General features: G+C 47.3%; 2 protein-coding genes across 3 annotated transcripts in view; one reads left to right on the forward strand and one right to left on the reverse strand.

Annotated features, from left to right (window-relative positions):
- Positions 1-4,553: 4,553 nt before the first annotated feature.
- PPAN (peter pan homolog) lies at positions 4,554-21,148 on the reverse strand. Its single transcript, XM_033923529.1, has 12 exons — positions 20,994-21,148; positions 18,574-18,744; positions 16,848-16,949; positions 15,341-15,391; positions 14,969-15,139; positions 14,716-14,792; positions 14,377-14,484; positions 11,693-11,816; positions 10,730-10,808; positions 10,295-10,424; positions 9,858-10,018; positions 4,554-5,149 (listed from the first exon to the last, which is right to left on the reverse strand). Exons 1-12 carry the CDS (start codon positions 21,009-21,011, stop codon positions 4,770-4,772), a joined length of 1,572 nt encoding a protein of 523 aa, XP_033779420.1. The 5' UTR covers positions 21,012-21,148; the 3' UTR covers positions 4,554-4,769.
- Positions 5,506-22,517, forward strand: part of ANGPTL6 (angiopoietin like 6) — a 41,577-nt gene continuing 24,565 nt past the window's right edge. The window contains exon 1 of one of the 2 annotated variants that reach the window (XM_033923530.1): positions 5,506-5,647. In XM_033923530.1, coding sequence (XP_033779421.1) covers positions 5,595-5,647 — 53 coding nt within the window. In that variant the 5' untranslated portion in view covers positions 5,506-5,594. Of the gene's footprint in view, positions 5,648-21,118; positions 21,173-22,517 lie in introns of those variants that run through there. The other variant, XM_033923532.1, reaches the window with a different exon arrangement.

The following is a 22,517-nucleotide window of genomic DNA, read 5'->3' on the forward strand; positions in this document are numbered from 1 at the left end:
GAAACACAGGAAGAGGAATGGGCTCCCTGGAGCTGAGTTGGAGCAGAAGGGAGAACCAGTGTTGTCGAGGCCACCGAGGGGCGATGAGAATCATGGTGGCCCTGTCTTTGCGGAGTTTGGACAAGGTCCGCAACATCAGAGGAAGTGGAGGGAAGGCATACAGGAACCGATCTCTCCAATCGAGCAGGAATGCATCTGGGGCCAGACGATGAGGAGAGAAGAGTCTGGAACAGAATTGGGGCAGCTGATGATTGTGAGGTGCTGCAAAGAGGTCCACCTGCGGAGTGCCCCAGCGAGCAAAGATGGAGTGGAGTGTTGGAGGGTCCAGCGTCCACTCGTGAGGTTGAAGGATGCGGCTGAGATTGTCGGCCAGAGAGTTCTGTTCGCCCTGGATATAGACAGCCTTGAGGAAGAGATTGTGGGCCGTGGCCCAGGTCCAGATGCGTAGAGCCTCCAAACAAAGGAGGCGAGATCCGGTGCCGCCTTGCTTGTTTATGTAGTACATGGCGACTTGATTGTCTGTGCATAGGAGAAGAACCTGAGGACAGAGAAGATGCTGGAAAGCCTTGAGGGCGTAGAACATGGCTCTGAGTTCCAGGAAATTGATGTGATGTTGACGCTCCTGTGGGGTCCAAAGTCCCTGGGTGCGGAGATCTCCTAGGTGGGCTCCCCACGCATAGGGGGAGGCATCTGTGGTGATGATCATGGAGTGAGGGGGCAGATGAAAGAGCAGACCCCTGGAAAGATTTGAGGAGTTCAACCACCATTGGAGAGATTGCTGAAGAGATGATGTCACAGAGATGGGATGAGAAAGAAGATCCGTAGTCTGTGACCATTGGTTGGCGAGAGTCCATTGAGGTGTGCGGAGGTGGAGACGTGCCAGAGGAAGGACATGTACTGTCGAGGCCATGTGACCCAGGAGGACCATCATCTGTCGGGCAGGAATGGAAGAATGCCTGAGGACCTGACGACAGAGATGGAGTAGGGTCCACTGACGATCGGAGGGAAGAAAAGCCCTCATTAGAGTGGTGTCCAGAACAGCTCCGATGAATTGAAGTCGCTGGGTGGGAAGTAGATGCGACTTGGGGTAGTTGATCTCGAACCCCAGGAGGTGGAGGAGAGAGATGGTGTGATGAGTAGCCTGTAGCACAAGTTGAGACGTAGGTGCTTTCACCAACCAATCGTCCAAGTAGGGGAACACCTGGAGGTTGTGAGACCTGAGGAAGGCCGCTACTACTATAAGGCACTTGGTGAATACCCTGGGTGATGAAGCGAGGCCAAACGGTAGCACCTTGTACTGATAGTGGCGGTGTAGTACCTGGAAACGCAGATAGCGGCGAGAATTCGGATTGATGGAGATGTGAGTGTAGGCCTCCTTGAGGTCCAGGGAACATAGCCAGTCGTGTTGAGAGAGAAGAGGGTAAAGCGTGGAAAGGGAGAGCATTCTGAACTTCTCCTTGACCAGACACTTGTTGAGGTCTCTGAGATCGAGAATGGGACGGAGGTCTCCCGTCTTTTTGGGTACCAGGAAGTAGCGGTAGTAGAATCCCTGACCCCTTTGTTCTGGAGGTACTTCTTCGATGGCATTGAGAAGGAGGAGGGATTGAACCTCCCTCAGGAGGAGGGGGGTTTGAGATGAGTGTGAAGCAGACTCTACGGGAGGGTTGTCCGGTGGAAGAGTCTGGAAGTTGAGAGAGTAGCCGTGGTGGATGATGTTGAGGACCCACTGGTCCGATGTGATGACCTCCCAACGGCTGAAGAATATGCGGAGACGACCTCCGATTGGTTGTGGAAGAGGTAGCAAAGGCGGAAGACTGGCTATGCCCTGGAGAGAAGAGTCAAAAGGGCTGAGAAGGCTTTGCAGGTTGAAGAGGCTTGTTGGGTTGATTGGGCTGAGAACGAGCCTGGGCATGGTGTTGTTGCTGACGGGGCCGCCGAGGTTGAGAAGGCGGATTGAGTGGCCTGGCTGAGAACCTGCGCTGATAGGAGGATTGAGGTCTGTAAGGTCATGCAGGTGGAGCCTTTTTCTTCGGCTTAATCAGGGTGTCCCACCTGGTTTCATGGGCCGAGAGTTTCTGGGTGGTGGAATCCAGGGACTCTCCAAAAAGCTCGTCCCCAAGATAGGGGGCGTTGGCCAGACGATCCTGGTGGTTGATGTCCAGGTCTGAGACTCTCAGCCAGGCCAGGCGGCACATGGCTACGGCCATGGCAGAGGCATGGGAGGTGAGCTCGAATGAATCGTATATCGAGCGGACCATAAACTTTCGCAACTGAAGGAGGCCAGAGATGTGTTGCTGAAAAAGTGGAACCTTGCGCTCCGGGAGGTATTTTTGGAGGGTGGACAGCTGCTGAACCAAATGTTTCATGTAAAATGAAAAATGGAATGAATAATTGTTCGCCCTGTTGGCCAGCATGGCATTCTGGTAGAGCCTCTTGCCAAACTTGTCCATGGTCTTACCCTCTCTGCCAGGAGGGGTAGAGGCATAGACACTGGAGCCCTGAGTCTTTTTTAAGGTGGATTCAACAAGAAGGGACTCATGGGGCAATTGAGACTTGTCGAACCCTGGAATAGGGATTACGCGATAGAGGTTGTCCAGTTTACGGGGGGCCCCCGGTACCGTAAGGGGGTTCTCCCAATTTTTGTAAAAGGTCTCCCGTAGGATGTCATGTACGGGGAGCTTGAGGAACTCCTTAGGAGGTTGTTCAAAATCTAAAGCCTCCAGGAAGGCTTGAGATTTTTTAGAGTCCGATTCCAGAGGAAGGGATAAGGCTGCAGACATCTCCCTGAGGAATTTTGAAAAGGAGGACTGCTCAGGTTTGGAGGTGGCATCGGGTGCCGATGGATCCTCATCAGACGAGGAGAGATCCTCCTCGGTACCGGGGGGGGACTCTTCCCATAAGTCTGGGTCCCGGACCTCTGGGTGTGCATGCCGAGACACCGGGGTGGAAGGTGCGGTATGGTGAGTCTTGGATAAAGATTTTCCAGAGCGCACCAAAACGGTACCGGGAGAAGAGGACCGGCGTCGATCCCGGTCCCGGGAAGTATGGTGCCCTGCCCGGTCCCGAGGAGGATCCGTCGTGGTATGGGAGTGAACCACCGGATGGGCATGAAGTTGCTCAGCCGAAAGAATCGGCATGGAGGTGTTGATTGGTACCGATGGGGTGGATACCGGGGGCTCGGTACGGGGCTCGGGCCGGTCTGGTACCGAAAGGAGCGGTGCCAGGATAGTGGGTAACAGGTGCTCGAGCTGACGCTGCAACTGTTCCTGGAGTTGAACTTGGAGGATGGCCGTAATACGGTCATCCAGGGGTGGCACCGGAACCGCTTTCTTTTGCTTCGGTTCCTTAGGTGCCGCTCCACGCCCCGGTGATGAGGAGGCCGATGACGAGGCACTCACCGAAATCGGGGCGGAGCGCTTTCGGGGTCGGCGCGAGGCCGGCAAGGTCGGTGTCGCCACTGTGGCTGGTGGACGCTCGAGGGAAGAGGGAGGCTTCTTAGCCGGCTTACCTGGCGCCAGAGACGCCGATGTGGGGTCGGGCGTCGTCGAAGTAGACGGTGCCGATTTCTGTGGTACCGCTGTCGATGCCGAGGAGTCCATCGTCGACCCGGTGCCGAACAAAAGATTTTGTTGGATTTGTCGGTTTTTAAGCGTCCGCTTTTTAAGAGTGGCACAGCGGGTGCAGGAGTCCGCCCGATGCTCCGGACCCAAACACTGTAAACACCAATTGTGTGGGTCAGTGAGGGAGATCGGGCGTGCACACCGCTGGCACTTCTTAAAACCGACTTGCGGGGGCATGAAGGGGAAAACAGCCTCCGCAAAATCGAACCCCGAGGCCTGTATAATGGCAACAGGCCCCGCCGGGGCAAAGTCGGAAAAAAGGGAAAAAAATATAAGTTTTTTTTTTTTTTTTTTTTACAAATCAAAGAAAAAAGAAACCCGAAGGCAAAAAAGAAGAAAAAATGGAAAAAAGCGCGAGCGGGAAGGCAAAAAGTGATTTCAACGGCCGTTGAAAAAACACACGCGTCTTCTTCGCTCCGCGGAAACGAAGAAACTGGGGACCACGCACTCCTCCGTCGGGCGGGAAGGCACTCGCGCACGCGCGGTGCGGCCAACTAGAACTTTCTAGTTAAAAAGGTCCGTACCGAGGGCTCCGTCGGTGACGTCACCCATGCGTAAAGAATATGCTGCCTGCTTGTCCTGGGATAAGGGATCTTCCCCTTGCCCGTAATTCAAAGTTAGGAAGAGATCCGGAGATTAGATCTCAGGTAGAGAGAATGTGACTCACCCATTAGACAGTCTGTGTGAGCACACAGGGATTAAAGCAGACACTATTCATTCCTTCATAACCCCTTTAAAATCTCTCACTCCACATTCCTAAATTTATTCAAATTCGTCACACACTACTAAACAAATGTCATTGAATTTACAAGTAGTTTTACATACTCTTAACAGCACACAAGACCCTCTTTTTTTTTCCAGTCTCGAGTTAGTTCATGTCCTCACACCTTATACCTTCATTATTTAATCATTCGAGGTGTTTAAAACAAGCTCTCAGGATCGAGAACATAACAATTTTATTTACAGCTGCAATCTGTTACAGATTAATTAATCTGATGTCTTCCCCTTTCCCCCTCCTCCTGACACCTTGGTTTTCCCATAGCAGTGCATAGTCCACCACCGAGAAGCATGTCATCACCCATCTCCTCTGTGCTGGACTGAGGGACCTCGATCCTTCACCCAGACTTTGGAAAAGGTAAATGCTACAGTTCAGAAGCAGCGGGATCGCCCTAGATGCTTAGGGATTTGTTTTCTTTTTGTGTTTGAAAGTTGTTTTTGGTGGGCTTGGCCCCGCGGCTCTCCTCTTCCCTTCATGATTGCTCTGCTCCGGGGCCCTCTTTTTCCTCTCTTGGCCGTGCTTCCTCTTGGCCCCCGGAGGGCCCCCAGTTTCACTCTGAGACCAGAGCCTGGAAACTTTGATCTCAGAAGCCTCTGTTTCTTGAACCTGGGCTGCTGGGCATCTCCTCGCCTGCCAGGGCTTTTCTCTCTCTGGCCAGGCTTACCGGGCTTGCCTACTTTAAACTTCTTGCTGGACTGGGGAGATCGGTATGGCCCCTTACGCTTCCTTTTACCACTCTGGGGAAATAGATCTGTGCAAAACAGAAAAGAGAGGGAAAAGGGGATATTAGGAGCAAAAATATAATTTTCTGTCTTCTAAGGAACAAGTCAGAAGCTTAAGAAAACCACTGAAGGAGAAATTAAGTCTTACCTGATGATTTTCTTTCCGTTAGACCTTTATACTGTTCTAGTCCAATGGGACAGTCTTGTCCATCACAAAGAAGAGCTGTCTTATATAGGTCCTACCCAACCACATAGCCATTCCGCATTTACACTAACAAGCAGAATAAACCTGGAAAACAATACTCATGCTCATGCTGCCTCTGCCAAACTTACAGAACCTAAATCAAACCCTTTATTCATTTTTTTTTTCTGAAAGGGAGGACGGATTTAGCAAGGGCTGCACGTATTACCAATCATCCGAGACCGCTGAGAATCTAGAGACAAACGAAAGGACCCCGCAGCTCCAGCCACGTAATGGCCAGAAAGAAGGAGGGCTTCTGGAATAGTGTGAAGGACTTCCTTATCAGGTAAGATTTAATTCTCCTCTCATAGCATCCTTCCCACTATTCCAGACCAGTGGGATGTTCAAAAGTAGATCCTCGTGAGGGAAGGCCTCTGGAGCTGCCGCCTGCAAAACTGCTCCAAATCTATTATCTTCATACGCCCTCACATCCACTTGGTAATGTCTGACAAAGGAATGAATAGACAACCAGGCGGTCACCTTACAAATATCCGTTGGGTACATAAAGGCTGAGACAGCCCACGAAAATGTCACATGCCTCATAGAATGAGTCCACAACTGGGCTAGAGGCTGCTTCCCTGACAGTAAATACACCCAACCAAACAGTCTCTTTCAACCATCTCACAATCATAGGCTTCGAAGCAGGAACAACCATGCTTCTGACCGCCCCAATGTACGAACAACCAATATGACCTCCGGAAGTCATTGATGACCTCCAAATACCTGGAAAGCACTTGTTGCACGTCCAAGAGATGCAGGCTGTTGAACTGGGCACCACAATCTTCTCTCCAACGATTAAGGTGGGAAGCAGAAACCACCTTAGGAAAAAAAGACGGAATTGCTCACTGAGACATCCCTGCCTCAGTAAAGTGTAGGACAGGGTCTCGGCACGACAAAGCCTGAAGCTCCAAAACCCGCCTAGCAGAAGCAATTGCTACTAAGAGGACTGTCTTCAATGTCAGATCTTTGAGAGATGACCGTGGCAATGGCTCAAAAGGCAATCGCTGCAGTGCCTGAAGCACCAAATTGGGGTTCCATTCTTGGCACATTGGACGGAGAGGTGGCTGGTCGGCCCACCTAAAACCTGAACACACCTGGGTGCATCACTATGAAGAAATTTTGCACCCTTCCCTGAAAACAAGCTAATGATGCCACCTGTACCTTAAGCAAACAGAGTGCCAGACCCCTTATCCAGACCACCCTGGAGGAACACTAGAATGCAAGTGAGAGACCACCCTCTTAGCTCACCGAGCCTCAGAAGTACACTAAACCCTGGCGTTTGCAGTCAAAATAGAACGCTTCCTAGTTTCTAAGAGTTGCACCTCAACTTAGACCTCTCAATGGCCAGGCCATAAGATCAAAGGGTACAGATCCTCCATCAACACTAGCCTCTTCCGACAGCTCCCATTTCCCCAGGTCCAGAGCAATATGAATGAGAAAATCTACCTGCATATTCAACTCCCCTGCAATATGAGCCGCTGAAAGAGCAGGTGCTTCGCTGTCCAGCTCATAAGTAGAGCGGCCTTGTTCGCTAGATGTTGGCTGTGATTTTCCCCTCGCTTGTTGACATAAGCCACAATTGTAGTAGCACTGTCTGAAAACACCCTGACAGGAAACTGCTCCAGAAATGGCACAAACTCCTTCAGGGACAAACGAATCACGCTGAGCTCTCAGAGACTTTGCTTCTGCTGGAGTCCAGACACCCTGCGTTAGATGTGATAACTAGTGACCTCCCAAACTGGAGAGGCTGGCGTCCGTTGTTACCACTTTCAAGTGTTGGACGTGAAACGGAACATCTTTGGACAAGATGGTGCTGGAAATCCACCACCGCATGCTCATCCTAGCTTCAGCAGTCCACTGCAGGTGAACATTACTCCTGAGAAACTGGAGACCAATGGCTGAAAAGAGACCGCTGAAGGAGACACATGTGAGCCCTCGTCCATGACACCAACCCCATTGCAACCATCATCGTTTCCAGCAGTTGAACATAATCCCATGCTCGGGGCCGGGCAATCTGCAGAAGTGAACGGGCCTTATAGAAACATGATGGCAGATAAAGGCCAAATGGCCCATCTAGTCTGCCCATCTGCAGTAACCATTATCTCTTTCTCTCTCTCTCTGAGAGATCCCATGTGCCTATCCCAGGCCCTCTTGAATTCAGACTGTCTTTGTCTCTGTAGCTGTAACTTCTCCTGCTTGTCCTTGGAGAGAAATATCCTCCCCAGACTTGTGTCGATTAGGACTCCCAGATACTTTAATCTCTGTGACGGCAGTAGCCTGCTCTTGTCGAAATTGATCTCCAAGCTCAAGGACTGAAGGAGCTGAACTACTCGTAGCATAGCCCAAAATCAGCCAGTCCAGGTAGGAATGAACACGGATGCTCTGGCAGCGAAGAAAGGCCACCACCACCTTTGAGAATGTCCTTGAACTAGAAACGTTGACGGAGGACCACAAACCATCAATTCTGCTGATGGGGAGGCTAAATAGGTATATGAAAATATGCCTCCTTGAGGTCCAGGGAAGTGAGGAACTCTCCCAGCTAAACCAAAGCAATCACGGAACACAAGGTTTCCATACAAAACTGTGTGACCTGGAGACAGCAATTGAGACCCTTGAAGTCTTGCACCAACCGGAAAATACTCTCCTTCTTGGGTACCATAAAATAAATAGAGTAAAATCCAAATTCTGCTCTCTCAGCAGAAGTGGCACTATTGCATGCAGAGATATCAGAGATCACACCGTTTCAGGTCTCACCTAACACGGGACTCCAAGAAGAGAGGAACGACTGGGCAAAAGAGCTTAACTTGAACCCTTCTCTGAGTATGTCCAATACCCATTGATCAGACGTTACTGCAGCCCACTCCTCCAGAAAAAAACTGAAGCCGAGAAGCCAAACTTCCACCAGAAAAAGAAAGGAGTAGCCCTACCCCATCTTACTGCAAACTGCAGGAGGGAACAGTGGGCTTTCTTGTCTGTCTCCCAGATCGTTCGTCTGCATGAGGGGGTGAAGGAGCGAGATCTAGGTGCTGCTGAGTAGGATGGAGAAGCCTCTCTAGAATATTGAGAAGGCATATCTGTATCCAACGTAAGAGTCTACTTTGTGATATTGGTGGAGTCAGAGAGTGCTTAAGCTTCAGAAGCCTCGAAGGAGAAGACTCGGGAGTCCGAGGAATTGATGTCCTCGAGTCATGCCTCGGAGAGACAGGTGAAGGAGGATCTCTTATGAGCGGTCTTGAGGAAGGAGTCCTCGACTTGCCTCGATGTGGAGAAGCAGGAGGCGTAGGAGGCTGTAGAGGTTGAGACCTATGCCTGGGCTTTGAAGGGGTCTCGATAATCGAGGTACAGGAGACTGTCCACCCCGTAGAGGAGACTCTTTGCTCTTCTTAGATGGCAGGTGCCTCGAGGACGAGGCATGTTTCGAATGGTGCCTCGATCGAGTTTTGGCCCTCTCGTCATGAACAGGCTGGGTGTTTGGAGACTCGGGCCTGGAAGGATGAGGCAAAGAGTCACTGGAGGACAATTGTCGAGACCTACGAGGCTTGTCTCGAGGTGCCTCGATGGAATGCTCAGGCTGGCTCGCAGTAAGAAGGGTCGAGGCAGGAGCAAGCTGAGCAAAGATCGAGGTAATTTGCATGGTCAATATGGCTTTCAGCATGTCCTCAAACATAGGCACCAAGACCAATGGATCTGGTCGTACAGGTGCAGCAGTGCGCTCCAATGAGGGCGACCTCGAGGATGAGTATTCCCTATGCTTGGAGGCACGCTTGGATGGAGGTCTCGTAGAGGCTGGTACGACTGCTCTCGTTGCCTGGACTGCCTGAGACTCAGCTGAAGGCTTCTTAGGTAGCGTACCTGGAGAAGGAAGAGGAGACTTTCTGCAACCCTGTCAAAGCGGAATGATTCTCAATAGAAAGCGCAGCCAGAGCATCAGAAATAAGGGAACTTGTCTCTGCGAAAAAGACACAAGACCTTAGGGTCATCCTCTTTTTCAGGTGGAAGCTCATCCTCCAGAGGCTCCCTCAGAACAAACCGAGGCATCCTCCGAAGGAGGCAGACAGAGACGCTTCTCTGTCCTCAAACATGGAAGCTTGGAGGTAGAAAATACTGAAGGGCTACATGGTCGGGTAGGACTTATATAAGACATGTCTTCTTTGTGAGTTCTATCTCCAGCTGCTGATCAATGGACAAGACTACCCCAGTGGTCTGGAATAGTGGAATGGACGCTAAGGAAAAACAATTCTGTTACTGCTTGGCCTGGATGTACAATTGGTTAGAGCAACATTACAATCCACAGAAGGGGAGAATAGCGCTGTCATTTTCATATTCCACAGCTCTATAGATTTCTAGCCTTCTATGATTAGAGGCAGCCATGTCTCCAGGACAGTGTACAGGCCGACAGGAAATCTGTGCATTTTTGATGGATCATGGCCACTCCCAAGGTGGTACAGCATCACTGTATTACCTGGCTGATTCACAAGTTTACACCCCTCCCTCACCTCCATCAGGCTCCTGCCCGACCTCCTGCCGATAATACTCTGCATCATCTTCCTCTGATTCAGCAGCAGCCTGGTTGTCATGAGCCATCCCCAGATCCTCTGCTTCACTGTCCTCTTCAGGACCCTGTTGCTTCTTACGGATGCCCTCCAGGCTTTTCTTCCTAAAGAGTGATGGACAGGGAGATGTACTTATAAATACAGCACCACTGCACCTACCTCCCCACCCACTGCCTGCCTACACTTCATCCCAATAAGCATTTTCGTCCAATTGTTAGGGGGAGGATTGAGCAGAAAAAATGAGCAAATGATACAACCGAGACAGATTACACCGTAGCAGAGTAATGCCCACTTTCACCAGGGCTCACTAACCCTACTCCCCCATCCCTTTGGGCTTCCTCCTGTTCTTCTGCTGCTATCCCCATCTTCCACCCCCTTACTTGTGGTCCTCCCGCAGGGCCTTCTTCTGGGCAATGTCATGCTCCTGCTTCTTCCGCCTCTCGGCTTTCAGTCTCAGTTTCTCCTCCTTTCTCTCCAGCGCTGCCTTCAGTTCCTCTTCGGTCTTGTGTACTTAATTATTTTAAAAAACAAAAAAAAAGCCACAGTTAACGATGACTGCACTGCAGGACTTAAAACATTTCCCTGCTGCTTCATCCTCTCCCCAGTCAATGTGAACAAGACCTGCTTCCACTGAGAGCTCTTACAGTAGCTCTGGCAGTATGTGCAGCCTCCGTTAGGTTAAAGATATCCTAAATCCCCTCCCTCTGCTAGGAAACACAGCTACTTCTAGCCATTATTAGCCTGTGTGTCCCTTCCACAGTGAGATAATTAAACCCCTGTGAAGGAATGTTTTGTGCTTTAGTCTGATCACTTACCAAAACTGTGGTATAATACTTTTCCATCGTTCAGGCCTTCTTCGATCTTTATGAGCTGAAGTGTCATTCTTGGGCCGATCTTTTGATAAGAAGGAATAAAAAAAAAAAAAAAAAAAGCCACAAATTCAAGAGCAAAGAATTTAAATCCCACTGCTGTCACAAGCAGGTTACTCAAACCTCCCCAGCATCTAAGCAGCAATATAAACTTTGCTACTGAACATACTAACAGTGGATCACCAGCACTCTGGCATCAAAAGTTCTGCTTAGCTACCTCGGGATCTGCCCACCCCCGTCTGTGGATGCATCAGTGCGTTTACTTTGAAAGAAATCACTGGAAGATCTCAGCATCACTATAGCTTTCATCATTTGCATCCAAGGACCCCCCCCCCCCCCCACACACACACCTCATCTTGCCAGTGCTCCCACACAGGTTGTATATTAAGGGAAAATGGTATTAGGGCACCTTCAGAATCTATAAACTGAGCAGGTTATAGGAGTCTCAGATTGTGGGAACGGTGGAATTATAACAAGGTGTGATAAAACTTTAGGAAACCTAGGGGTTGATACGCAAAGTGGCTTCTGGCTAGTTAAATCACCTATTTGGGGCTAAACAGTTGTTTCCAGTGGCACTTAACTAATTGGTACTGAACTGAAAACTGACTATTTTGGAGGCAGAGGACGAAACAGTTTTCCTGAAGAACCATCCCTCACAGGGACCACCTGGGACAGCCCCCTTCTTCTTGAGAACTCCAGACTGCAGAAAGCAGGCACAGGTCCTGCTCCCAATGAGTACCAGAGACTGCTGGGGGGGGGGGGGGGGAAGAGGACTTTTAAATGCCATCATTTGGGTGCCTAAGACATGGATGCCCAAATGGTGGCAGTGGCACCCATACAGCAGCGCTCAAAGATCATTTATCTGCCTCAGGGACACCAGGATTAATGTAACCCCTTCCCCAACATCACCTCTGTCAGCCGCACCGCACTCTGCTGAGCTTTCATGTTTCCACGGCCTGCGTAGCTCTGGGGCAGCTCTGTGATGTTGTGTTCGCCATCCAGTTCGGCCTCACTCTCTGACAGATTGGTGCCTCTAAGGAAAAGACATTGGGGGGGGGGGGAGAAAAAAGGCAATGTTATAACCAACCACAGACTGAAAATAATCTCCATGCCAGTTCCAGAAACATTACATTACATTAGTGATTTCTATTCCGCCATTACCATGCGGTTCAAGACGGATTACATCCAAACTAAAACAAAAATTACATTCAAAATTTGAAGGAATAGAATAAGCGATGACATAGAATTTTTAAGGTAATATATGTTGGGTAAAGAGTTACCAAAGGGAAGTGGAGGTCTTTAGGAGATAAGAATAGGTTGAAATTATGGGTTTTACATAACGTTTGGTAGATAAAATTAGAGAGATCTAAGGGTAAATAGAGTGTTGGATATTGGGTTGGGATTGGTTGTGCTGGATAGGTTTTATGTGTTTTTTGAAGAGTATGGTTTTAATATCTCTCCTGAAGGCTTTGTAGTCTGTAGTCAAAGATAAGAGTGGTGATTTGTCTGACCAGTTTAGCTGCTTTGGAGGCTATTAGGTTATCATAAAGTTTTTTTTCGTTTGACATCTTTGGATGATGGGTGAGTGAATAGTGAGTGGGATCTTCTGTGTCTGGTTGAGGAGGATTGATTTAGTCGGTTATTCCAGTAGGTTGGGCTTTCTCCGTTGAGAGCCTTGTAAAGTAAGCAGTAGAATTTGAAGTGCACTCTCGCTTCTATTGGAAGCCAGTGCGAGTCATGGTCATATTTTTTTAAGAAATAGACAAGTCTCAGGGCTTGTCTTCTGTATTGTCTGCAATTGCTTCATCATGGTCGCAGGACAAGGTAGGTATAGTATGTTGCAGTAGTCTATCATCCCAAGGATAAGAGATTGTACCAATAGTAGAAATTGCTTCTTTTCGAAGAATGTTTGGATTTTTCTTAGATTTCTCATGGTCATGAACGATGCCTTTATTATTTTGTTAATTTGGGGTTGCATGGTGCAGCCTCTGTCAATTGTGACTCCTAGCAATTTTAGTGTAGGTTGTATTGGGTATGAGATCGAGTTTATTACAAGATTAGTTAATGTTGGAGTTTTGTTGTTTTCTAGTAGGATGAAATTTGTTTTGTCAGGGTTAAGTTTTAATTTGTGCTCTGTCATCCAAATTGCAACTGAATTGAGAGTTTTGTGTATTGTGCTTGTCATGACGGGTTCTGGTTGGTCGAAGGGTAGGAGAATAGTGATGTCATCTGCGTAGCTGTATGAAATTATGCCATGATTATCTAGGTAGTAGCTGAGGGAGGCTATGTATATATTGAATAATGTAGGTGATAGGGGTGATCCTTGGGAAACTCCGCAGGGATTGGACCATGGTTCTGATTTTTCTTGCATTGTTTTAACTCTGTAAGTTCTTGATTGTAGGAATCCTTTGAACCATGCAAGTACTTTGCCTGAGATTCCTATTGAATCGAGAGTTTGTAGAAGCATGTCGTGGTCTACCAAATATAAGGCTGCAGAAAGGTCTAGTTGCATCAGCAGTATTTTCTTGCCTGAACAGAGGTGTTGTCTTGCAGTGTCCATTAGTGTTCCTAGTAGTGTCTCTGTGCTGTATTTGGCTCTGAATCCCAATTGTGTGGGGTGGGATGTTGCATTTTACCTCCCATGAAGCCAGAGGCACTTTTCACACCATCAGGATATTTACACTCCAAAGACCTGCACACTCAGCACAGACAGATGAACTCAATAGCGATTTCTAGGGCTTGTTTGTTTCAAGCCTGGCACCCCTGGCTATATCCCTTTTAAAATATTTATTTTGCCAATTCCTGTCAAAAATGATATTTTAACCTTCCTGTCGCTAAACTGCCCCCTCAAGGCCAAGCAAACAACCACAGGTAGATTTTTTTTCTCTTTTTCAATTTAAGATTAAAAAATTGATACTGGAAATTAAAGAAAGTTCTGCCAGTGTCAGAGGCCCTCGACATACGTGTTATCACATTTAAATCGTTGGATGTCCCCTAGCCCTTCAGACAAGTAGTAGGTGGGGTTTGGGGGGTTGATTATGGAGTGGGGATTTGGATGGGATGTGTTTGGGAAGTAAAAACAGATGCAAAAAAAAAAAAAAAAAAAGGTTAATTATATCACTGTGAAGAAACAACATGTGTGGCCCTGACTCTTTTCTTTCTTCCTGTTTGTGCATTCTTGAAAATTCAATAAAGATTTATTGCAAAAAAAAAAAAAAAAAAGGGATCATATAAAATTGAGTTTTGCTTAGAAAACATTTGGGCCCCTGTCAAACTGTACCATGAAAAGCCTCGCCAGTGCATGTTTCTTATTTAAGTTGAAGATATTTGCGATGGGATTATTCAGCAATTTATGTTCTGATGGACCTTGTGGATGTTTGAAATTTGTAGCTTTCTTGTGCTGTATTGTTTTGTCTTTAATTTTCAATAGAATATGCATATAATTTTTAGTTCACATATTTGGGGCTTTGCACATTTCAAATTTCTCTTACTCCTAACCCTCAGTTTTGTGATGCTGAGCTCACTTTGGCTTTCAGAGTTGCGGGTACAAGATTCAGCCTCTAGAATGGCCAGGTAGGATTCGCGGCACTTACGGGGCCAGCAGGTCGCTGATGTCCTCCCACCGGCTCATGTTTGGAAATTTCTCCTGCAGAAGTTTCTTCACGCCTTTGCTCATGCCCACGGGAACCACCTTCAGGCTACTACAAGGCACAAGAGAGAAGGAAGAGGAGAGGGAAAGGTTCACCATCACTCGCAGTCCTCAAAGAAGAGTTCAATCCATTCAGTCAAGGGAACATACAGTGCAGAATGTTGATAATGGCCAGGCGGCTGCATGCAGGGTCAAGAGGAAGGATGCAGTAGTGAATCGAGGTGCAGGAAAAGCCACAACAGGGTGGAGGTGGTTTGAGCAAAGCAACGGAGGAGTAACTTACTAGTGTCGAAAGCTAATCAGCTGGGTGCTGGGATCGTAGTGAATCAGGATGCACCTCTTAATGGTGTTTAGATTTACCTGAGGAAGAGAAACATAAGGAAAGCATGAGCCAGTGATACATGTCTGCCTGGTACCTATGTCACAGACACTAGGAGGCGCTCTCTAACTTATGTTTAGCACCTGGGAATCACAAAATCTTTTCTTCCTCAACCCCCCCCCCACCTCCCCACGTGCATACACACACGCACACTTGCCTTGTGCACATTGATGGAGGGGAAGAGGTTCTGAAACATGGTGGCCATCAGTTTGATGTGCATGCCTGGCAGGCCAAAGTTATTGAGAATGATAAGAGGTGGGTGGGTGAACTGCTGCTCGTGCATCCGATGGTGCTTCAAAGAGGAGATCACATCCTTTATGAGAGAGTACTGCCAGACAAGACAGACACAATGCAAGAAACAAAGTCATAAATCAGGCCATTATTCAGCACGCCATGAAAGCTCAACCAAATTGTGCAGCGAGACTCCAGGACAACCTGTCAGCCAATCACTAGCGAGGCCCTGAGATCAGCCAATCCCAGCTTGCTAGACCTGGGATCTCGGTGGTTAACTAAAGGGCAACACACTCACCTCTGTGACTCTGAACATTAATGTGGGCCCTCGCGGGACACGAGCGAGTCTCTGCAAATGGAGCAAACAAGCACAGACATGTTCAGGGGCAGTCCTGTCTCCAGATTTCTCAACCCCCAAATATTTTATATAAACGCAGATACCTCTGCAAATCCAACAACCAATTCTTATTTCCATTTCATTCACTTACAAAACACTGATAACCTTTGGAAAGAGTGAAGTACAGGCAGTCTCCGGGTTAAGAACGAGTTATGTTTTTAAAGCTGTTCTTAAATCGGATTGTAGATTTTCAGATTCTGCTGCCAACTGTCCCTACCAGTGTTCCCTCTAAGGTATAGCACGCGCAACCACACACTGTTCTTAATGCAGCCTTGCATTATTCCTGAATCTGTGCCACTGGAAATACTGCTCAGTGAAATCAAATGAAGCTACGACCGCGTTCTTAGGTACGAGTCGTACTTAAGTCGGGCGTCTATAATTCGGGGTCTGCCTGTACGTATTTGTTGAACCCTGGCAACTAAAATTGTTCTTGATCTAGCCCGATTCTTTCCTTTTAGAGTTGGACATGAAACAAGGTACTTGCCACTCTGCTGCCATGTACGATATATGCTGGTGGGGGTTGGATATGGGTACTGGTAAGGGTCCTTTTTTATGGAAGGGGGAGTATAAGAATCCAACTTCCTCGTTCTTACTACTTTCGGTCATTTTTGCATTTATATCACTCTGTCTTTTGGGTTATCCGGATGGTTAAGAATATTGAGTCATTAGTTATAACAGTTCTGAGGTGGGGGGGGGATAAGTTGTGATACAAAGCTATATAGAAAACGTTTGCTTATATAATCTTTGTTCTGGTACAGCTGTACACGGTATTTCTTTTGCTTGCCTAATCTCCATAAAATGTTAAATATAAACCGTGCACACTATACGCCGTTCACACGTAAAAACCTAAACTGTGTTGCAAGGTGGAGATTACTTAGTACCTCACCAAGTTTATTTAAAATTTTCTACCCCGCCCTAGGGAGAACCGTCAGGGTGGATTACAATCTAAAACATAGTAAAATACAATATAATATAGAAAACCCACACAAAATGCATAAAATTAGGGTTTAAGATGAACCCTAAGGATATTCTTCTGGTTTTCAGAATACTAAAAGCGCTTACCCCTTAAACAGCATTATGGGATGTCATTGTACTTTGTATGAAACCAGCCATGCATAACTCAGTACTTCTGGACAGGAAAATATTAACCTCTTTCTCAGCCCCTCCTGGAAGTCACGAAATGTCTCTCTCGGTCCCTGGATGCATCAGTGCGTTTACTTTGAAAGGAAATCACTGCAAACTTCAGCGTCACTAGACTTTCATCATTTGCATCCAGAGACACACACACTCCCCCTCCAATTGTGAGAATCTGAAATCTGCCCTCCCTTCCCTTTTCAGAGGCTGTAAAGAGCTCCTTTCTATGCCAAGGGCAGGAGAGCAATGAACTTTTGGGGGGGGGGATACTTACAAAGTTTATGTTCTCGGACGTTTTGCTAAAGACAAGGAAGTGTGTTATACCCAGCGGACCCACCACGGAGACAAAGTCCTTCAGAGTGTTCTTTTTCTGCACCTGCACAAATGGGGCAGATACGGAGACCAACATCAAAACAAAAAAAGGAGAAAGCAAGAGAACAGATTCCCCAAGCACTTGCCACCACGATCTACCCCTCAGCGCATATGACCGTCAAAACCTGCCGTTTCTTTCTCTTTAACATTGCCAAAATCCGACCCTTTCTCTCTCTACCAACACCCTTATCACCTCTCGCCTAGACTACTGCAATCTGCTTCTCACTGGTCTCCCATTTAACTACCTCTCTCCCCTTCAATCTGTTCAAAATGCTGCTGCATGGTTTATATTATGTTAGAGTTGCAAATTGCTTCATTGGCTCCCTAGCCACTTCCGCGTGCAGTCCAATCTCCTCTCATTGACCTAAAAGTGCATCCACTCTGTAGCTCCTCAATATCTCCCCCTATACTTCTCCCTGGATCTCTGTTCTTATCTGTCCTTCTCCTCCACTACATCTCCTCTCTCTCGTTACACCGTACGCCTGGACTAGAATGCCCGAGCCCCATCCCTGCCAACATTCAAGTTCAGGCTGAAAGCCCACCTTCTCCTAGGACAAGCAGGATGAGTCAGCCACATATGGGTGTTGTCCCAACAGCTCCCAATTTGCGGATAAGCTCTCCAATAGCTCAGAGAGATTTTTTTTTTTTTTTCCTGAGCACGTGCAGTGCCCGGGCCCCACTGGGCATGCTCGAGCCCTACCCATTTCCCACTGCTTCCCCCTAATCCCCAATCTTTAGTCTCCGCCCATTCCCATCAGTCAGATTTTTTTAACTCAAAACCCCTCACCCTAAAGCACCAATCGTAGCCTCCTTGTGATGCTGAGCAGGTCGCTTTGCACTCCATTATACCAGGTACAAAAAACTTAAGATTGTTCCTAGGAACAGAGATAGTACCTGCATATAACGTCCAGTGCTGTGTATGCCTAGTAGCATTATAAATGATCAGCAGTAGTAAACCCATGGTGCTTGGACTACAGTTTCAAGATCCACAGGACAACAGTCTTAATCACACTTCTGACTCTATCACCAACACGGCCAACCTTCTGTCGTCAAACCAGCAGATGTTAATTTCAAACTCTGTTCAGCTATTGCTTACCCCCATCTGTGGATGCATCAGTGCGTTTAGTTTGAAATAAATCACAAAAGGATCTCATCATCTGCATCCACGGTCACCTTGCCACGGCCTCTTCTAACAGGAGCAAGGCTGTGTGGCAAGCGAAGAACAGGACGAGAGCACTTCTGCATCTACCGACATAGCAGGGACACAATGGTCTGAGCTGAAGCAGAACCTAAGCTTTCTAAACTTCAAATTAACATCTCCAGAGGAAAACATGTCCAAGCATTAAAGAGAAAAGGTCAAGAGCAGTTCATCACCTCAAACGTAGGGTAAAGCAGAAAACTGACAAGAACCTTCAGCTCTAATTCCCCCCTTTTTGCTAATCTTGTTGTGTGTTAAATCTAGTGCCGACAATGGTGAGCTCATAAGACCCCCATCCCAGAAACGAATCTCATCTGGGAGCAGAGAGCTGCATCACGCCTGCAAACCCCCGATTCCAATCTCAGGACTGCGCTATGACGATGCCATTTTCAACCCTTAAGCTTAACGTTTGCTGATAAGCAGTGCTCACCTTCAGCGAGGTAGCCGTAAAGGGTTCCATCACCCGCCTGACGTTAAGCACCAGCTCTTGCACCATTTTACCAATCTGTCCCCGATGGAACACAAAGGAGTGTGGGACAGAGCTGAACTCCTCTTTTGCTGTGTGAATAGCACTGGCTCGTGCCTTCTTCTGGCACTTAGTCTGAAAAGGAGAGAAATAAAAACAAAACATAAATATATCCCACATAAGAACAGCCTTATTGGGTCAGACTGATGGTCCATCTGGCACAGTATTCTGCTTCCAAAAGTGGCCAGAACCCCAAAGAGTAATAAGATTTCACGCTACCAATCCCAGGGCAACCACAAACTCTGGCAATGTGTTCCAGAACTTAAATACCGTGCTTCCCCAAAAATAAGCCCTAGCATGATTTTAAAGATGCTGCTAATATAAGCCCTAGTTAAGATTGACCCCTGAAGCCACCCTGACACTAGTGCTGCCCGATTTGCACTCTCTTCCTTCCTCTCCTCTGCCCCAATTCTTCCTCTTTCCTTTCTCTCCCCCATCCCCTTGTGCGGCAGCTCCCGAGGCTTCCAAAAACAGCGGCAGCACTCTGAATTGGCTGCTTTGCAGGTTTCCCCGCCGGTGCCGGGCCTTCCCTCTGCAGTGTCTTTCTACACCCTCCCTCCCATTCCTCTGTGTAGCGGAACCCCACCGACCCTCCCACCGTGAGCCTGACATACCTCCACTCCAAAAGAATCCAAAACAGCAGCATCATCAGTGATGTGGCAGAGGGAAGGCCCTGGCAGGGAAGGCAGCAAAGCAGCCCGTTCAGAGTGTTGCCGCTGCTGCTATTTTGGAGGGTCAGTGGGGTTCCACTGCACAGTGGGATGGGAGGGACAGAAAGATGCTGCAGAAGGAAGGCCCGACCCCGGCGGGGATGGGTAAGAGGCTATGAAATATGCTGCACATGGAGGGTGGGGGGAGAGAGAGAGAAAGGAAAGAGGAAGAATTGGGGTGAAGGAGAGATGATTGATGTACATAAAAAAATAAGACATTCCCCCAAAATAAGCCCTAGTGCATTTTTTGAAACACAAATTAATGTAAGACCTGATATTATTTTCAGGGAAACACAGTATTTATAACCCGGGGGAGGGGAGGAGAGAGAAAGGAATAGAATTCTAAAAAGGAAAACAAAACTGAAAATTTATAATGCCTTTATATCGCTCCAGGATGCGACTGCACCTCACCATATCTCAAAAAAAAAAAAAAAATGATACAGTGGAATTAGAAAATGTACAGTGAAGGGTGACAAAAATGATAAAAGAGATGGGATGACTTCCCTAAGAGGAAAGGCTAAAGCAACTAGGGTTCTTCAGCTTGGAGAAGAGTCAGCACAGGGGTGATATGATAGAGGTCTATAAAATACTGAGTAGAGTGGAAAGGGTAGATGTGAATCACTTGTTCATTCTTTCCAAAAATACTAGGACAAGAGGGGGGGGGGGCATGAGATGAACCTACTAAGTAGTAGATTTAAAACAAATTGGAGAAAATATTTATTCACTCAACGAATAATTAAATTCTGTGGAATTTGTTGCTGGATAATTTGGTGAAATCAGTTAGCTTAGCACGGTTTAAAAAAGGTTTTGATAATTTCTTAAAACAAAAGTCCATACGCCATTATTGAGATGGCTTCAGGAAATCCTCTGCTTATTCCTATTGCTACTTGGGATCTAGCTAGGTGCTTGGGACCTGGGTTGGCCACTGTTGGAAATAGGATACTGAGCTTGATGGACCTTCAGTCTGTCCCAGTATGGCAGCTCTTATGTTCTTATGTGAGCTAAGTATAGGACAAACAAGCTATTGTGACATCACTGCTGAGGTTGGCTCTTAGGCATTGGTGGAATGAGGCTTTATGACATCACAATCTCAGCTCTGGAATGTTGCTACTCTTTGGGTTTCTACCTGGTACTTGGGACCTGGGTTGGCCACTGTTGGAAACAGGATACTGGGCTTGATGGACCTTCGATCTGTCTTATGTTCTTATGTGAGCCAAGTAAAGGACAATGAAGCTATTGTGACATCACTGCTGAGGTTGGCTCTTAGGCATTGGTGGAATGAGGCTTTATGACATCACAGTCTCAGCTCTGGAATGTTGCTACTCTTTGGGTTTCTACCTGGTACTTGGGATCTGGGTTGGCCATTGTTGGAAACAGGATCCTGGGCTTGATGGACCTTCGGTCTGTCCCAGTATGGTAATTCTTATGTTCTGACTCTAGAGTAGAGTCTCTAGAATCACCAGGACTTTACAAAACAATTTTTACAGGTTTGCACCTAAAAGCTTTTGCATGAAAACTTGGGCCCTCCCCGACTGCGTTTGAGGGACCTGCATAAGCGCCGAGCCGGGAACGAACAAGCCTGTGCATATAAGAAAGTCCAAGGAGCCACCTTACCTTGCTCCGGTAACCCATGCTGTCCTCTCCACGCGTCTACTCGCCACTTCCGGTCCGGGCTCTTTGAAATGAGGCCGACCGGAAACTTTCAGCGTGCCTCTAAGGTTCCACTTCCGGGCTGGGAGAGCGAGGCAACTTCCACAGACTGGAAGGCACTGCGCAGGCGCTATCCGGACGGGGTGCGTGCGGCTGGTCCTAGTTCGCATCCAAAGGGGAATGTGGGATTTGGAGTCCCTGACTCTGCCCGCTGAGCTCAGTGCTGTAGAGCCTTTCTCCTAGAACTGGGAAGCAGAGTGCAGGGGAGCTGAAAATACCTAGAGATTCAAATTCAGAGAGTAAGAGGACTGAATATACCAGAGGAGACACCAGCAAAATGCAGGGGCTGAAAATACCAGAGATTCAAATTCAGAGAGTAAGAGGACTGAAAATACCAGAGGAAACACCAGCAAAATGCAGGGGCTGAAAATACCTAGAGATTCAAATTCAGAGAGTAAGAGGACTGAAAATACCAGAGGAAACACCAGCAAAATGCAGGGCCTGAAAATACCAGAGATTCAAATTCAGAGAGTAAGAGGACTGAAAATACTGAGGAGAAACTAGAAAATGCAGGGACTGAAAATACCTAGAGATTCAAATTCAGAGAGTAAGAGGACTGAAAATACCAGAGGAGACACCAGCAAAATGCAGGGGCTGAAAATACCAGAGATTCAAATTCAGAGAGTAAGAGGACTGAAAATACCAGAGGAAACACCAGCAAAATGCAGGGGCTGAAAATACCTAGAGATTCAAATTCAGAGAGTAAGAGGACTGAAAATACCAGAGGAAACACCAGCAAAATGCAGGGCCTGAAAATACCAGAGATTCAAATTCAGAGAGTAAGAGGACTGAAAATACTGAGGAGAAACTAGAAAATGCAGGGACTGAAAATACCTAGAGATTCAAATTCAGAGAGTAAGAGGACTGAAAATACCAGAGGAGACACCAGCAAAATGCAGGGGCTGAAAATACTAGAGATTCAAATTCAGAGAGTAAGAGGACTGAATATACCAGAGGAGACACCAGCAAAATGCAGGGGCTGAAAATACCTAGAGATTCAAATTCAGAGAGTAAGAGGACTGAATATACCAGAGGAGACACCAGCAAAATGCAGGGGCTGAAAATACCTAGAGATTCAAATTCAGAGAGTAAGAGGACTGAAAATACCAGAGGAAACACCAGCAAAATGCAGGGGCTGAAAATACCTAGAGATTCAAATTCAGAGAGTAAGAGGACTGAAAATACCAGAGGAAACACCAGCAAAATGCAGGGCCTGAAAATACCAGAGATTCAAATTCAGAGAGTAAGAGGACTGAAAATACTGAGGAGAAACTAGAAAATGCAGGGACTGAAAATACCTAGAGATTCAAATTCAGAGAGTAAGAGGACTGAAAATACCAGAGGAGACACCAGCAAAATGCAGGGGCTGAAAATACCAGAGATTCAAATTCAGAGAGTAAGAGGACTGAAAATACCAGAGGAAACACC

The sequence above is a fragment of the Geotrypetes seraphini genome, chromosome 16, assembly GCF_902459505.1.
Source record: "Geotrypetes seraphini chromosome 16, aGeoSer1.1, whole genome shotgun sequence".
NCBI classification, from domain to species: Eukaryota; Metazoa; Chordata; class Amphibia; order Gymnophiona; family Dermophiidae; genus Geotrypetes; species Geotrypetes seraphini.

What these genes read in the sequence shown, in the direction of transcription:
- PPAN (XM_033923529.1), bottom strand. An exon ending in TTACGGCTACCTCGCTGAAG is followed by an intron (nt 16,950 to 18,573) that starts GTGAGCACTGCT and finishes CCATTTGTGCAG; the next exon opens with GTGCAGAAAAAGAACACTCT. An exon ending in CGTCCGAGAACATAAACTTT is followed by an intron (nt 15,392 to 16,847) that starts GTAAGTATCCCC and finishes CTCCATTTGCAG; the next exon opens with AGACTCGCTCGTGTCCCGCG.